At 43.0% G+C, this 16,642-nt stretch overlaps 1 protein-coding gene across 1 annotated transcript in view; it reads left to right on the top strand.

Annotated features, from left to right (window-relative positions):
• Positions 1-16,642, top strand: part of LOC123024687 (rootletin-like) — a 117,522-nt gene that overhangs the window by 31,585 nt on the left and 69,295 nt on the right. The window contains exons 8-16 of the mRNA XM_044432732.1: positions 57-163; positions 2,468-2,665; positions 3,462-3,558; positions 3,736-3,825; positions 5,629-5,844; positions 9,470-9,669; positions 12,283-12,465; positions 12,817-12,961; positions 15,278-15,424. Of these exons, the coding sequence (XP_044288667.1) occupies positions 57-163; positions 2,468-2,665; positions 3,462-3,558; positions 3,736-3,825; positions 5,629-5,844; positions 9,470-9,669; positions 12,283-12,465; positions 12,817-12,961; positions 15,278-15,424 (1,383 nt within the window). The remainder of the gene's footprint in view (positions 1-56; positions 164-2,467; positions 2,666-3,461; positions 3,559-3,735; positions 3,826-5,628; positions 5,845-9,469; positions 9,670-12,282; positions 12,466-12,816; positions 12,962-15,277; positions 15,425-16,642) is intronic.

The following is a 16,642-nucleotide window of genomic DNA, read 5'->3' as shown; positions in this document are numbered from 1 at the left end:
TAACATGTTGAACTGCCAGAACCTGCCTGCCATGTTCTTGCCATTGTCTTTTGCAGAGCTACCCTTCATATTTAGGCAGTGAGCACAGTGGGATCCTCCTGTTATGGCGTCAAGCTGCCGCACTCCGTGGCAACTTTGCAGAGCTCCGCACTACGGTGGAGAGGTGGGTGCTGCCCAGGCATAGCAGTGCTACAAAAGAATCCTCCCTGGTCCATAGAAAATTACCTGATAAAGGAATATACTAAAGAACTGGCAGCAATCTCTTCATAGCATGAGTGGTTTGAAAAGAAAGAATGGGTGTCATCAGCTTGGGTAAAGGAAAGATACCTGGACAATGTGATCCTGTGGTCTGAAGGCATCTCTCACAGATATGCACAGGAAGCCCTGACTTGACTGGCCTTGCTGGAAGCAAAGTTCTTCTTCAGTTCACAAGGAGCTTTTAATATCCTCTTGGCAATTCGGCTATTATGCTTTGCTGATGGTCATGTACATGGGTAATCTTGTTGTGTGAACTGGTAATACAAGAATATGATACCTCAATTCAGAGCGGGTCTTGTAGTCCCAGACTTCATGGGTCTGATAGCAAATTGGAATCCTGCATGAAAAAGCAAAGTGTTGAAGCTGTATTCCTATACCTATTTGCTTGGTGATAAGCTTCACTGAACCCATTAGAATGAGTTCTGGGTCCTTGAAGGAATAGGTTCATAGACTCAGGGGGTCCCAGTGACATAGACCCAAGAGTGGCTTGTGAGTCTTCAAAACAGTATCATGGGAAGAATTTCTTGTTATAGCAACATCTGTCTTGGAATACTCTGAATAATTGTAAAGTGATGGGGTGGCAGCCATTGCCAGCAGAGTTATATCGGGCAGGAAAAAATCACAGAACGGTTTCTCCACTCACTATTTTCCCTCAGACAATAGCTGATTTCAGAAACCATCTGATAGAAAAGCAATGGAAGAAGGTTGCAGAGAAGGGAATGGGGTTGAAGGAGAGTTTATCCCTGCATTTGTCTGCCACTTGTTTGTCACCATAATCATGGTCGGGTAGCTAGACAGGCTGTGGCCCAGAGGTACAGCACCTGATTTCCAGTGGAAGGCCCCAAGTTCAAACTCTGGTATCTCCAGGTGGGACTAGAGAAACTCCTGGCTAGAATCCTGCAGAACCACTGTTGGTCAATGCCAGTGCAGCTGGGCCAATGGACCCATATTCTGACTCAGTACAAGGCAGCTTCCTATCATCCTAACCCTAAAGCTGCTTCACAAGTGATAATTTTTCTATACCAATGTAACATCAATGTAGTATGTGTATTGCTGCACATGAAGAACACATGGACATTTATTTTGTCATGTGTTTACAAGAATAGGCATACAAGCATGCAATGTATCCATTTTTCAACACTATTTACAACATGAAAGTAATAGTCTCATGGGAAAGTCATGGGAATAGTCATGCTACCCCATGGGAAGCATAACCCAACCTTAAATAGGAAGCAAGAAGTAAGTTGGTGCACTCTCCCAATTACCCCAAACATAGTGGTATTAACACTACTTCATCCAACATTAGGCACCTACCTTAATAAAGGTGCAATTTCATGGGTATGGCAAAATCGTCCCAAGTAGTTTAGTAGCTAGCATTAAATTTGTCATGTTACCTTCGTTACAGTATATATAATATAACCACGGTGCCAGCTGAGATGTTCTTATATGGGACAGGATTCTCATAGCCATCAGGCTGCTTGTAGGAAGATAAATAACATGGAAAAATGGCGATTCATTATGCTGTCCACAGTTGTATGGAGATACTCAATGATGGTGGCCAGCAGAAGTAGTTAATAACCATAGTTAATAACCATGTTACTTATACTGGTTTATTATGGAACGGGTTTGTGTGGCAAATAGACAGTGAAATCAGATGACACGGGTATTTATATCATAATCCAGATAAATAGTCTGGTTTTAATTTTGTTTTGTGTGCTGGAATGGTTATATTGTTTGCTGCTGGGTTTAGCATGGTTTTATTCTGTGCTGTTTTTATTCTTTGTTTTGGTATTTCTATGTTATATTCTTAATTTATTGTACACTGGCAGTTATTGGGCAGTTTAAAAGTAAAGCAGGGGGGGGTTTCCAAAAAATAATGAAGCTTGATTTATGTGGATGGGAATTTTTAAAAGAAGTGTTCTTGCTTCCATTTTTTTCCTATTAAAAAACTGAGAAATAACAGGATCCTTTTGGATAGGACTGTAGGAAATTCAAGAGGGAGACAATATATTTTAGGTATGAAAGGTAGCATCCTTTTAGTTTTGCACACATTGAAAAAGAAAGAGAGTAATAACTTGGACTCTTGCCAGTTTCTGGTATCCCTAACTTAATGGCAATACTGTAGGTGGTAGGATACACAATGATTATTGATAGGAGGTGGTAACATGTAGATCCTGAATGAGAAAAGTTTTAACTCCCTCATTTCCAGAGGTATTGCTGAGGCAGGGACTGACATGGCAAGAGTTGCTCACCGTCTCCACACTGCCTGCCTCAATTTGGATTCCAACCTGCGTCTCTCTGAAAGCAGCTCTGCCTGTTTGCTAGAGAAACAACTTCGGGAAAAAGTCCGCGAGATGATCCAGCTACAGAGCCGCTGGGATGGAGAAAAGGCAGAACTGAACTCCAGGTGAGAAGAGTGCCAATCTGTTTCTGGTTCTCAGGTGATTAAGGACATGGTTCTGTGCAGATTTAAGGAGAAATAGAACCCTACAACTCCCAGCATTCTGGCCCTCCAGGAATCCCAGTGTCGTCCTCTCTGGTTCCTCCAATGTCCGCATCACTTTCGCCTTACACCCAACTATTACTACTCTTTGTGGATATTTTCCCCGATCTAAAAGTGTGAAATACCTCTCCTAAGGCTTATGTATGAGCAGTGAGATATTTAAGCCACAATATGTTGAGGTTCTTACACTTTTACTTTTTGGCCCAAACTTTTTTGCCTTTGGCCTCTGCTCCATTTTGCCTTTTTCCCAGCTCACCAGTGGAATGTGACCCCAGAGAATTTATCCAACATTGAAATGGCGCTTGGGATGAAAGAGGTTCCCCAACTCTGGCTTAGAGGCCCTACTTTTTTCTTGTTTTGCTTCCAATCTCTCTAACTCAAACCTAGTCCAAGGTGGTGCCAGTTCAGATCTATTGAACTCTAATGCCAGAATCTACCAGTCAGAGGGACTCTGTGAGCTGTAATCCAGTACATTCTAAGGGGTGCCAGCCTGGGAAAGGCTGCTGTAGCTCTGCAAGTCCTCACACAATGAAAAATGGTATAGCAAAGCAGACAAAGGTATCAAGTCACTCTGAATGAGAAATTATGCCCATGCATCCCCTTTTGCTTCCACTGACTGTCTCCAGCTTTATGCCTTTTTAATAAGATGTGTGCACTGGCCGTTTTGATCCGCCACCTATGTATCTTTTGTGTCTTATAGGATTACAGAGCTGACCACTTTAGGAGATAAGCTTAAAGAACAGAATGCAAAGAAAGAGAAGACCATCTCTACCCTAAAAATGGACATTCAGAAATTGGTACACGTACCCACAAACCTCTCTTCCTGTAACTCTCTCAAACACACAGACACTTTTACCAACACATACAGATTCTCACAACGATACACAGCCTCAGTCCACATGCTTGCCCTGTCATACTTTCTCTGCTCTTTCTCCATGTCCGTGTCTGAGAAACTGCTTATCTTTGAACACTAGGAGGCCAGTAAGACTGGAGATCTAGAAGAGACAAAGGACCTGAAAGAGGAAATTGAATCTTTGCAACATAGCTTGAACAGCATCACAAAGGTGTGTGAAATCTTCCTCTATAGCAGTCTCTCCTAACCTGGCAGCCTCCAGAAGTGTTGGCTTGGAAGAATGGGAGTTGCTGTTGAATATATCTGGAGGGCACTTCTTAAGGAACACAAGAAGCTGCCTTATACTTAGTCATCCCAAAATTGGTGGCTTGAATGGACACTGGCTCTCCAGGGTTTCAGGCAGGAGTTTTTCCAGCCTTACCTGGTGATGATGGGGATTGAACCTGGGACTTTCTGCATGCCAAGCATGTACTCTGCCACTGAGCCAGGCCCCCTCCTACTGGGGAAGATAGTTCTACAGTATAATCCAGGCAAGTAATGATATGATTGCAAGACAGCAGGGAATAACTGTAGACACCTATGTTTTTAATAGAAATTGAGACATAGTTCACTAGGAAGTTCTCTGACACAAGCCCCACTGAGATGAATGGGAGCTGTGGTCTGGTAAAAAGGGGGCAGACCACAGCGTTTGAACAGGATAATTCACAGTAGACTCTGCAATAGATTATAATCTAATTATAAACTATTTAGACAGTGCTAAAAAGTGTTGTGATAGTATCTAGGAACTTGAGGTTTGTCTGCAGTACTGCTTGCTTGCTGGTTCATAGATTTTAAACAGACTTTGTAACTAATTAACAGTGATTTTAAAAACTAAATAAATATGTAAATTGAACCCTGAGGTGATATAGATGTCAGCACTTCCTTCCAAAGAACTTTTTCATCCCACCCCTTTCTTGTATGGGCAGGAGCTTTACTTCCTTGAAATCAAGGGAGGGAGGGGAACTTTCCCTATTGCACACATTCTGTACCTTTAGGCACTTCATAAATAAGATCCTAATTTTTGATATCTCAGACTTCACAGGTATTTTATTGCACTTCTGTCCCCCAGTGAGTTGTTGAAGTCAAGAGAAGGCATTAGTTTTTTCTTAGAGTAGAGATAGGAAATGTGTGGCCCTCAAGTTTTAGCTTACCACTCCCATGACCTTTCACCATTGCTTACACTAACTAAGACTTCTCCCACCTCTCTTTATTTACTGACGGGCTTTCCCATTTGAGTAATATGTCTTTGGCAACAGAAGAACAGGCTACAGCTGAGCTAAATTTGGGATCCAAACAGCTGTCTTTTTGAACGCAATACACAAGGCTCTGAAGTGCTGATCTGAGATCCCAACAAGGCTGAATAAGTGTCTTTCAGGAGGCCAATGTGTGAAAATAAGCAGCCAATTGCTTAAATGCAGCTTTAGGGGACTGATTGTCATTTTATAATGTTATTGTAGCAGCTTTACCATAGAGAACAGGCGTTTTAAGATACTAGAAGAAAATGGCAACAAAATTTGCAAATGGTACTATCATCTATTCTGTGCTATCCTTATATAAGAGAGAGCCAGTGTGGTGTAGTGGTTAAGAGCATTGGACTGGGACTCAGACAATCTGGGTCCTAGTCCCCGCTCAGCCATGGAGCCAACTGGGTGACTTTGGGCCACTCACAGACTCTCAGCCCAACCTACCCCACAGGGTTGTTGTTGTGAGGATAAGATGGAGGAGGAAATGTAAGCTGCCTTGAGCCCTTTGTAGGAAAAAGGCAGGATATAAATTGAAAAATAAACAAAACATAAAATAAAATAAATATAACCATAAGATATAAATGAGATTCTGGTTTTTGAAAGGTAGTGGTGTCTGAAAATAAGTGAAGTGGGAATCCCCACTTCAGAGCTTTGATACATCTAGCTTGGTGTACAATACAATAGCACGGCTGGCTGGGCAAGGATTCACTTCTTTACTACTCTCTTCCTAGTTGGCTCTGTCTGAATGCAGGAGCCCAGGGTTCATCACCTTAGAAAGTGCCAAAGCTGCATCGGAGGAAGACACCATCTGGCAGACCTCCCCGTTACGCTCCAGCTCTCCTCACCACCCGTGGACATCGCCATCCTGGGTGCACTCTCCCACATGCCAGAAGGCAGCGTTGCAAGCTGTGCAGGCTGCTTTTCAGAAGTACCGCCAACATGAACAGGTGGGATAATCTGATTTTAACCCATCATGCATACCGTTTTATGTCTGAAAGAACAGCAGCCCACAACTATAAGGATCTAAAGCAATCCAGTGCATGTAGCTAATACTTATTTTAAAATATGTATAACATTGCAAACTTTTCTATGTACTACAACAGTCTATTTTGGGGGTTAATAGTTTGGCCAGTCTTGGTTACAGTAAATGGGTCTATTACTTTGGTTTTGCTCTGGTGTTTGGAATGTGACATGCATCTGACTCTGAGGAGGACACTAGTAGCTACAGTTCGTTTGGGTGCGGATTGCAATGTTAGAGTTGAAGGTGTTGTTTATTGGCTGGAGAAGAAACAGCTGAGGGCACAGGACCTGGTTGTGGGGTCTTAGCAGCACAATCCTGTGCAAGTCTACTCAGCACTGCATCTCACTGAGTTCAGTAGGACTTACTCCTAGGGGTGTGTGAATAGGATTCTAGCTCATAGGTGTTTGCTGCCTGCTGTAGGGATGCCTTATTTCAGCCTTCTTCAGCTCGATACCCTCCAAATGTTCTCAACCAAATCCTGGTAGCCCCAGCCAACATGCTCAGGTATTCTGGGTATTGTCGTCCAAATCGTGTGGCAGGTTTGGGAAGCCTGCCTTATTTGTGTTGACTATGCTGCCCTTGTATATATCAGTGTTAGGCCAAAATGTTTGAGCCAGCTGTTTTGGTGAAGTTTGGGGCTTGGGAAGTGAGAACTCTTCCTGACATTTGGAGTGCATGGTGAACATTCAGGTGGGGAACACACTTACAAAACAAACCTTTTGTTTCTTTCTTTTAGTGTAAAAGTGGCTAAGTCACCACATCATTCCTGGGTAAAAAGATGGCTGCTCCCATGATGTAGTTTTGATCCCAGGGGTAATCTGGCCCTGTTTGCAAAAGCACTCTGCACCTGGGCTGTGATGTGCAATTAAGCTTCCACTTGGAATTGCTGTTTAGCTACTTATACTACAAAAGAAGGAACCAGTCCTGGACCACTTCTTAAAACTGTGAGCACTCCCTCCTTCCAAAAGCGTGGTGACATTCACTTCCCCCTCACCTTTGTTGGGGAAGAATGTCTGTGGGAGTGGAAATGGATGCCATTTGGCCCTAGTATATTGGTAAATTAAACCCCACAAGTATCCAATATACTCTCTCATTCAAAGGAAACTAAATTATCTGGACTTCTTTACTGCTCAGGGAAGCAGGGAGAGCCTAACATATGTTACAATAAATGTCCAAAATTCAGTGACTCTTGATAGTAACACATGTATGCTGTCCATTCCAGTTAAATTTTGTGTCTGCTTGGAAATAGCTATCTTTTCGGAGATATATAAATAAATGCAGGCAATTAGATTTATCTGGTTGCTATCACTCGTGTGCTTCTGAGTTTTCCACACACACATAACTTGTCTGGGATGGCCCAGGTTTACATGTAAACATTGTGAAACATCAGATATCAGTTCTATAAACATAAATCTCTGTGTGTCACAAGATTATACTATCTTTACCTGTATTGCAAGAAGAACTTCTCAGGGCAGCTCCTATGTGAATTTTGAAGGGATGTTGAGATTTTGCAAAATCTGTCTATAAGGTGTCAGTCACTCTGGCATCTATTCATGGATGGAGCAGAATTTTTTTTTACAAGAATGTTGTTTTACTTGCACTAATGTGCATTAATGATAATGCATACTTGCAGATTATTTAATGCAAAACAGCAGTAATGCCCAGCAACTAGTTCACATTTGCACATGTGTGCATCAGCACTTCTGTGCACTTCTGCTAATGCACGTAAGTGCAAGTACCTCTCTCAAAAATGGAAAACTGTTCAGTAAATACACAGAATTTGGCTGACATGGGAAAAGCTGGTCTGTGGAATCTTCAGGTCAGAGTCACAGTGAGCTCATCAGCTTTTACCATTCCTCTCTTCAGTCCCTATGGGAGAACCACTTTTGTGTGTCCCCCCCACATCCTCTAGAGGCTTAGAAAAGTGTAAAAATGAGCCCTTTCCCCTATGTTCAAGAGAAACCACATTTGACAGGTGGCTCTCAAATTTCAGGGTCCCTTAGAAAGGGAGACTTGAGCTGGAATTGGGTGGATTTGTACTGGGACATACCTCTGTGTCCTGGTCCGGATCTCCAAGACCTTCCTCAAAACCCCTATTGCAGCAGGAATTTTGCTGTCATCTATCAAGTTCCACACATCCAGTTCCTTCCCTTCTTTGAGACACTTGTCACTGTGGAATGTGGCTAGAGAGACTTTCTCCAACGTGATGCCCTCCAAATATGTTGGTCTGCAGCTCCCATCAAACCCAGCCAGCATGACCATTGGCCATGCTGGCTGGGTAAGATGTGAATTGCAGTCCAACATACCTGGAGGTCACCCAGATGGGGAGCACTGGGTTAAGGTGTCACACTCGGACTGCAGGACTCTTAGTTCAAATCCCTTCCCAGCCATGAAGCTCACTGAGTTGAACCATTTGGTTTGAACCATCTCTTAGCCTAACCTACCTTAGGTCAAACAGCAGAAGGAGAGAATCAGAGATACTGCCTTTAACTCGGCAAAGGAAAGGAAGCACAGACATGTCACAAAAAATTACATGAGTAGATTACCTTGGCATCTTTGCATATTCTTTTCTTCCCCTCCTCAGACTTGTTCCTCCCTTTCCTAGACATTGCCCAACAACAGAGGTTGGTAGAAATTAGATTTCAAGATGTTTTAGACTTCCAACTCCTAGCATTCCTCACCATTGTCCGTGCTGGCAGGGACTTCTGGAAGTTGAAGCCCAAAGCATCTGGAGTTCTACCTCCTTACCCTTCTTCTACAGGACTTCTTGGTCTTCCATTTAACTGTCTTCGCTGTCTCATGTACATTCTAGGCCAATGGTGCCGTGCCTGTCTGTCTTCCGTGTTCCATACACCTGGGAGTACATTGATGCCTCTGAATTGGGAGGAGGAACCCCAATGCCCTCCAAGGGTTTGGACAGCATCTCTGATAAACTCCAACCAGTATTGCCAGCTGCCAGGAATTATGGGAGTACCAGGTTGCCTACCCCTGTATTCTAGTTAAATGGTAGTAATTTGTAGAATTAGTCACCACATTCTTATGAGACATTCTTTTTTTGTAACTAGTCTGCAGTACTTCATTACAGCCTGTGAATGGCTAGAACCCAACAGAGGAAATGTGGAATATGTCCAAAGACAGGGGATTACTAAATAGCTAGGAGGATGTCTTTTCCCCTAAGCTCCTGTAGCACTTGAAAGAGGATTAAAGAAGGTTTTCTCTCTCCGATCCTAGTCTTTGCATGGCAGAGCAACAGCTGCCACGACTTTTGCGGCTGCTTCTAATCATGTATACGTCCTTCAGTGCGAGCAGGTACATCCCACCAGAAAGGCAGTATGGCCAAATGATTGGAGACAAGAAACTGGCTGCCCCTTTCATGTGCTCTTCAGTGTTTATTTTCCAAAACCTAATTTCTCTTGCCATACAGACCATTTCTCAAGGTGGGTAGAGGTGTGATCACAACATCCTGGCTCATCTGTTGTCTGATCCCCTTCATCTACTCTGTTGTGTGACATGGAGGGAGCCTTCTGCCTGATCCTTCTTTTTATGCACAGGAGTTGAATGTGCAGCTGGAGACTTGCCGGGATGCCTTGGGATCTGTCAAGAAGCAGCTTTCTGATTGCCAGCAGGAAACAAAGGAAGCAAAACAACGACTGCAGGAACAGAGGCAGAAAAGTGAGGGGCTGACCCAAATGCTGGAGGATTGCAAGCGGGAACTGCAACGCTGGAAATCCTCGGTGGAGGATCTAGGAAGGTGACGGTGGAGAGAAAGAGGGAGACTCCAGATTGGTCTATGTTCACAAGTGGCAAGGCTCTGTCTCAGTTTTTTTGATGGCTATGCAGATTGTAACCTTCAAATATGTACGTTAGAAAGGAAGACACCTCTTTCTGCAGTGATGTATCAGCAAATGCAAACATTCCCCATGGTGCACATCCCTTCACATCTAGGAAGGGTGCATAATTCAGTGGTAGTGCACATGCTTTGCTTGTGGAAAGTACAACCCTTGACACCTTCAGGTAGGGCTGGAGAGCTACTGTCAGTTAGTATAGGCATGCCTAGTTAGATGGAGTAATGATACAATTTGGCATACGTCAACTTCCTGAGTTGTTTGTTGATGCATTTTTAGCCAGCCAGAAAGGCTTCCAGAGATGCTTCCACACAAGCTGTAAAACAAGGCATTCTCTGTTTACAAAATGATTATCTAAAAAGACACAACACACAAAGAAAAAGTGATGGCAGGGAAGATGAAAAATGTACATAGTTTTTCAGCAGTGCCAGCAGAAGGGACCTGCGTCCCCTTCTGTCCTCCTCATCTCAGCCTGCTGATGGTGACCCCAAGAGAGAGAGGCAGCCTTCACAGAGGCGGTCTTTCAGCAGGGCTGGTGGAATGGCCCTGTCTTCCACCTCACTGTGGCTTCTCTGCACAGCCTCTGTAATAGCTGCTGGTGGTGACAGTCTACCCTGGGGCACCACTTTAATTATACAGTTTGGCCCTGGCTGGTGGGTAGATGAAGGACATGGCACAATCCACTTTTCCATATTAATATAAAAGGGGTCTTCTGTTCTGATGATGCAATTTCACTCCTCCACACCACTTTCCATTGTGATTGTCAGCCAAGGAAATGAAAAATGATTACTAAAGTGATGATTAAACATGGCCTTGGGAATAACATGCATCAGCATTCACTGCTGCCAAAGGTTATCAAATGCCTCTCTGCACTAGCCCCCAACAGTATTACAGTGCTCCTATTTAGTTTGGATGCATATAATAGTGTCTGAGTAATTAATTTATGCTAGGAACGTTGTTGTGCAGCATAGAGCAGTACCCAATAAAATTTTATTTTGAGGGTAATGGGGTGGATAAGGTTTGATCATAATCAAGAGTCTGACCAGTCACCATTTGGGGGGTGGAAAATAATTTCTGTAAAGTTAAAATTGGGTTAAAACTTCTGCTTCTTGTTAGTGGTTTTTTTTTTTTTTTTTTTTTTTTTTTGCCTTTTGCAGTTTTTTTGTGGGGTAAAAGAGTTGCTTCTTTCCCTTTCATCACCTGAATGTATTTTTTGCTTTGCTATTACAGCACATTTGAATCTGGATTGCAGTATATGATAGTTTTGCTTTTAGAGTTGCAACTTGAATAGCTGACCTTGCGGCTCTGTTTCTGTGATTCCATCTCCTGTTGCTGAAATATATCTTGCACTATATGTTCAAGGCCTTTCTGTCTGTGAGTCTATTAACTTTCAAACTGTGGCTCTAATGAAAAAGACATTGAAGCAGGCAATTCAAAAACAAACCAGATAGAAACTATGGTCTTGGAATGGTATTCAACAGTTTGTGCAAGCCCTGTTCTGACAAACCCTTCTCAATTTCCCTGTGTGGTAGCAGAGGTGAGAGAACCATGGCTCATACATGCTCTGCGCCTTTCTCCTGTGTTGCAAGGTGATGTATGAATAACAAAAATATTGGATTTGTCTGTTCCTGGGGTACCCCTGAATCTTATATGTATATTCTTCTTTCTACTCAGATGTGCATAACAGGTTCAGGTAGCTCCCAAGTAAAGGTGAACACATTGTTATGGTAGTTCATGCATTTTTTTCTGCAAAGGAAAATAGGGTGGTTGCCTGAAGCTCACACCTTTCTGATAACAGAAAAAAAATTGTCTGTCTGTCTGAATATGGCCATGGTTTGGCAAGTGAGCTATTAAAAAGGGCTTCTCTTAGGGTTAATAAATGGGAGATTTTTTTCCCATTCCAATCTTTTCTCATAAATTGTTGCTTGGGCACCATACTCTGTGGACATCCCGCATCTCGTTCCTCTGTCTAGAAATCATCCTCAGACTGCACATCCCTTCTTCCTTCCTCAGATTATACTCATTGGAATAATTCAGAACAAAACATGTCCTGCCTGCAGTGCATGTCTTTCTCCTGTGTTGCAAGGTGATGTATGAATGGAAAGTTCAACCCCCACCCCCCTTGCAGAGCAATGCCAGGAAAGGACAGGGGATAGAAGGCTGCCTGAGCCCTTTTCTTGCTCACTGCTTCCCCCCTCAACTTCTCTCCTTCAGCTGCTTTTCCTCCACTACACATTTCTAGGCCTGTATTTCTCTTAGAGATGGAAGGAAAAGAAGCAAGGACAAGAAGCTGTGGAGAAAAAGTGATAATTAGGAGAAAGGTAAGCACCTTCTTCCCACCTGCTGCTTTTCTACTTCAAGGCAATACAGAGTCATCCATCCCTGCTTTGCAAAAGAGAAGCAAAGGTGTGCATAGGAAGCAGAATCTATATCTATCTCCATCCTGACCAGCACAGGTCTGTCAGCTGCATTACTGTGGTCCCAAGTTGCTCATGTTTTGCTTGCTAATCACTCCTCAGGGAGAAGGGAGCTTTGGAGGTGGCAGCGGAGAAGCTGACTCAACAGCTTGATTCCTCCCATCTGGAAGTGGAGTGGTTGAAGACTACAAATGGAGACCTTCAGAGACAGCGAAAACTCCTAGAGGAGCAGAAGGAGGATGTGATTAAGGAAAGGGAGAGAACAAGGAAGGAGTTGGAAAGGGGGTGAGGATCTGCAAGGCAGTCCTGCTTCTCTGTTCCGCACTGTCGCTATGAAGCATTATGAGATTTTGCCGTATTCTTCAATTTGGGGAATTAGATGGAAATGGCTGATTTTGGGTTTAGTTACTGTGGAATATCAGCAGGCAGTGGCAAGGCTCTGGACTTGTCTTACTGCAGCACTCCTTTTTAGAAGGCAAGGTGCTTTACCTCAAAATGTGGTAAGCCAACCTGGCTGTGTTTGGGACCCTTTCTGCTTAGTGGGGCCCTAGATGTCTGTGCCAAAGTCTTTTCCTAATAACACACTGCTGGTTGGTTAAGGTACAAGGCAAAGTTTAGACCTTTTCTTCTATTCAGGCAAAGATCCCTGGAGCAGCTCGAGGAAAGGATGTCAGCTCTGAAGAAAGAGCTGGTGACTGTCAAGGAATCTTTGAACCAGGCTATGTTGGAAAAAGACGTGCTAGAGAGTGCCAAGGAAGACTTGAGTGGAGCCCTTTCCAAAGTAAGGATGGCTAATTGGCATGATCCTACATGCCAAAGAGCTCTGCTCCTGTCTGTTGACCTGACTCTGTGGATATTTTCACCTTTTGTTTAGAACTGTTTTAAAAAGCACTCATTTGCTTTTCTTGGAGAGCAAAATGTTAGCCTTTCTGGAAAAACATTTCATGAGAAGAAAATTCTACCTAGCATTATAAAAGCTACAGTGTCTTTTTTAATCTGACATGTTCTTGCTTGATCAGATGGATGAGATCTCCACTCATGCAATTTGATGGAGGATATCATCAAATTCCAGTCAGTTAAAGAACTGGGTAAAAGTATAAGAACAATTTATAGAACTGCAGAATCAAGGGCAGAAATAGGCATAAGCTAAGCCAAGTGGCCTTGTAAGGAGGACTGGACTGGGTATAGGTGCAAAACCCAAGAGGCAATGACCCTAGGCAGAACTATAGCAATACTGGATGAGAAAGAATGTGAGTACCTAGATTAATGTGAATTGGGCAGAAGCATATCTGAAATTTGTGGGATGAGCAGTACTCAATCCTGGCAAAGCAGAGAGCTCCTGGCCAGTAGAACAATGAATCAAGAGACAGAAATTCAGCCAGTGCTGAATGGACTCGTACTACCCTTGAAATCATGGGTGCATAGTTTAGTGGTCTTGGTGCCCAGGTGATGCCAAGAGGCAGGTGTGCCTTTGCTCAGTTTAAATGGATGTACCAACTAGGTACATTCCTGGAGAAAGCATATATGGCCACGATAATGCATACACTCAGGGACACTTATAATACATTCCACATGGGGCTGCCTTTGAAAAGGGACCGGAACTTCAGCTTGTTCAAAGTGTGGCACCTAGGATATTGATTGGAGTTGGCAGCATATTACTGCAGAGCTGAAAAAGCCATCTCTAAATAACTGTGAATACTTCTGAGAGCATGAGCTATAGAATGGGTTATAAAAGCCTTAAATAAATAAATAACCTTTAAGGAAATATGATCTTGATGATGAGGATGATTTGCTACTGGTAGCAACTTACTCTCCACTTCTAGTATGAGGGAGTGGTGAGGAAAAACTAGAATTGACAAGCTCATCTGAGATCATAAGTTCACAATGACCTGGGTTCTAGATTTACTGAGTCTACTGGAAGCAAAATATTCTGGAAAAACACCCTGAGTTCACTTTATTGCAAAATCATGTCAGCCCAAAAGGCATAGTATTGCCTTTCTGTTCTGAAAACAATACCATGGACTACTTGTTTAATACCTGGACTCCTATTAGTCTCAGGGTGGGAGGAAAAAGAATATAAAAATTGCAACTATCATCTCTGGCAGTTAGTGCTGAGCAGCATTTTTTGTGCTGGATATGAATCCCTGAGATTTAGCCTGAGTGGGCAGAGTTACAGTGTCTGAGGCTGCCTGACGTTCAAGAAGAACAACCAGAATTTCATTTCTAACAGCTGTAGACACTTGTAAATAATAAAAGCAGAAAGTAGAACTGTGGGTGAGGTGCCATTGCATGCCATCACATCATCAGGGCTTGATATTTCAAACCAGTAAACTGTGTTCTAAATTTAATCTCTTTTCTCGGAAATAACATGCCCACCAAGGCCATGATCCAATAGGGTGTTAGGGCAGGCCCCGGATGAGTAAGAGTTTTGGTAAAACTCTCCTGTGAAAACTGCCCAAGTTGCTCAGATTGGCTCAGCTGAAGTGAATAGCAGATATTTTGCCACCCACACTTTGGCCAGGACAAAATTGCAGGGGGGAAATCCTTCTTCTAACAGCGTACTGCCTGATTGCATAACAAAATTGATCATAACAAGGAAAAACGTTCACAACTGCTCACATGAGTGCTAAAGAGTCTCCTTTTTCTTGTTTCTAGTTAAGCGTAGATGCTGGCTGAAATTAAATGGAAAAAGTAGTCATCCTTAAACTAATAAAGTAAAATAATATAACAATCAATCCTTGACCATTCGCCTGTGTAATCTGATTCAAGGCTTATTTTAACTATTGCTATCATCAACCAAACTGTAGAAAAGGAGTGTGTGCATATTTTTATCTTCATGTTATCTTCTCCTCATGTTTGACTCTGGTAAGCTTGAGATGTTATCTTTTCTCATTCACCATTACCACACCTCAGAAGGGAAGGAGAACATGCCAAGAATGCACTTGAAGACATCGAATATGAGTGAATTCTCTGCCAGCACTTTTAATTTAAAAGAAAGTTGCTTCAAAGCCAACAACTATCTGAAAAGCCAAAATGATAAGATTTGATCCCACTTTCAGAAAAATCTAATGAGGACACGTCCCCAATTTCCCTTTAGATTGAAGCCACCAATGCTGAGCTTGAGCGCTCCATATACAAGATGAAATTAGAAGATGCTGAGCTGAGAGACTCACTAGCCAAAATGGGAGCTCTGAACGAAGGGCTGGCTCATGACAAGGTCAGCCTCAACCGCATAATCCTGCAGGTAACAAGGCACTGGGATGACCTGCTCTAGCCAGACTGTAGCAGAGAGTGTAACTGGGTGCAGTTGAGTGGCGTATGTGAGCTTCTTGGCAGAAGGGACCCTACCATTGGACTGGCTAAAGGAGTGACCTCAGGCAGTAGATTTGGCATGCCTTTAATTGTGGCCAAGTGAGAGGTGCCCAGTTTGATCCATGGGAATGATCTCTTTAAGGTGGTTGCACAGAAAACAGCAGACCCACACTTTTCAGGACATTGTAGGTTAAAACTTTCACTTCAGATTGTGTTCAGCAGGGGACAAGAAACCACTGATGATGCTGAAATATTGCTGTAATGTCTTCTCCTTAGCTTAGGGCCCAGACAGACATTTCTTAAAATCTGTATCTAGCAGTTACATCACTGCCATTATTTTTTACTCTAGAGTAGACACAGGGCCTCCAATACTGATTTGTACCTAGCATGAGGAAGGTGGCTTTTAAGATCTGGATAGGGTTCCCTATGCCTACTTTATGTAGCTGCTAGATACAAATTTAAAATAATGTCTGTTTTGGCCCTTCATCTCATGACAGAATAAGGACCAAAATAAACAAAAGGATGCAATCTTTGATTGAATCTCCCCCCACCTCTCTTTATGAAAAGCAGCTGTGCTTTTGAGAATTTGGATTGAGAATTTGGATCGAGACCACAGTGTGGGTGGAGAGAAGTTACCCTTTTTCTTTCATGCCATTTGACCAAAGAAAATATCTCCCTAATGCTGCTGTTTGCCCCATTAAGACAGATGGCACCAACTGGGGACAAAAACCTAGTGTCCTGGTTTGAATCCAAATCACACCCATGGACCACTACCTTTTACGAAATTGTAAATCCATTCATCCCTTTTACCTCGGAGCAGCCAAAGATGAAACTAATGTCTAGCTACAGCACTCCCAAGATTCTGTTCAATGTGTTTTAGGACTATGGTGACCATATGCTGGCAAACTGTGTCCTGATTCCTGGCTTTTCCTGCCAGTCCCTGAGTGTCCATTGCTTAGAGCAAACAGAGTGGTTTTGCTGGCTGCCAAAATGTACACTTTCCTTGAGCCTCTTTAAACCCGTGGTGTGCCAGAAAGCTTTCAGCCTCATGAGCACCATCCCTGCAGGACTTGTAACTGCTGAGAGCTTGTAACTTGCAGTGAGGCCTGAAATGGGGGGAACTCACAGTGCTCACACACTCCACAGCATA

The sequence above is a fragment of the Varanus komodoensis genome, unplaced genomic scaffold (genome assembly GCF_004798865.1).
Source record: "Varanus komodoensis strain SLA01 unplaced genomic scaffold, ASM479886v1 scaffold25, whole genome shotgun sequence".
Classification (NCBI taxonomy): Eukaryota; Metazoa; Chordata; class Lepidosauria; order Squamata; family Varanidae; genus Varanus; species Varanus komodoensis.
This window is presented reverse-complemented; position numbering and strand designations above follow the sequence as displayed.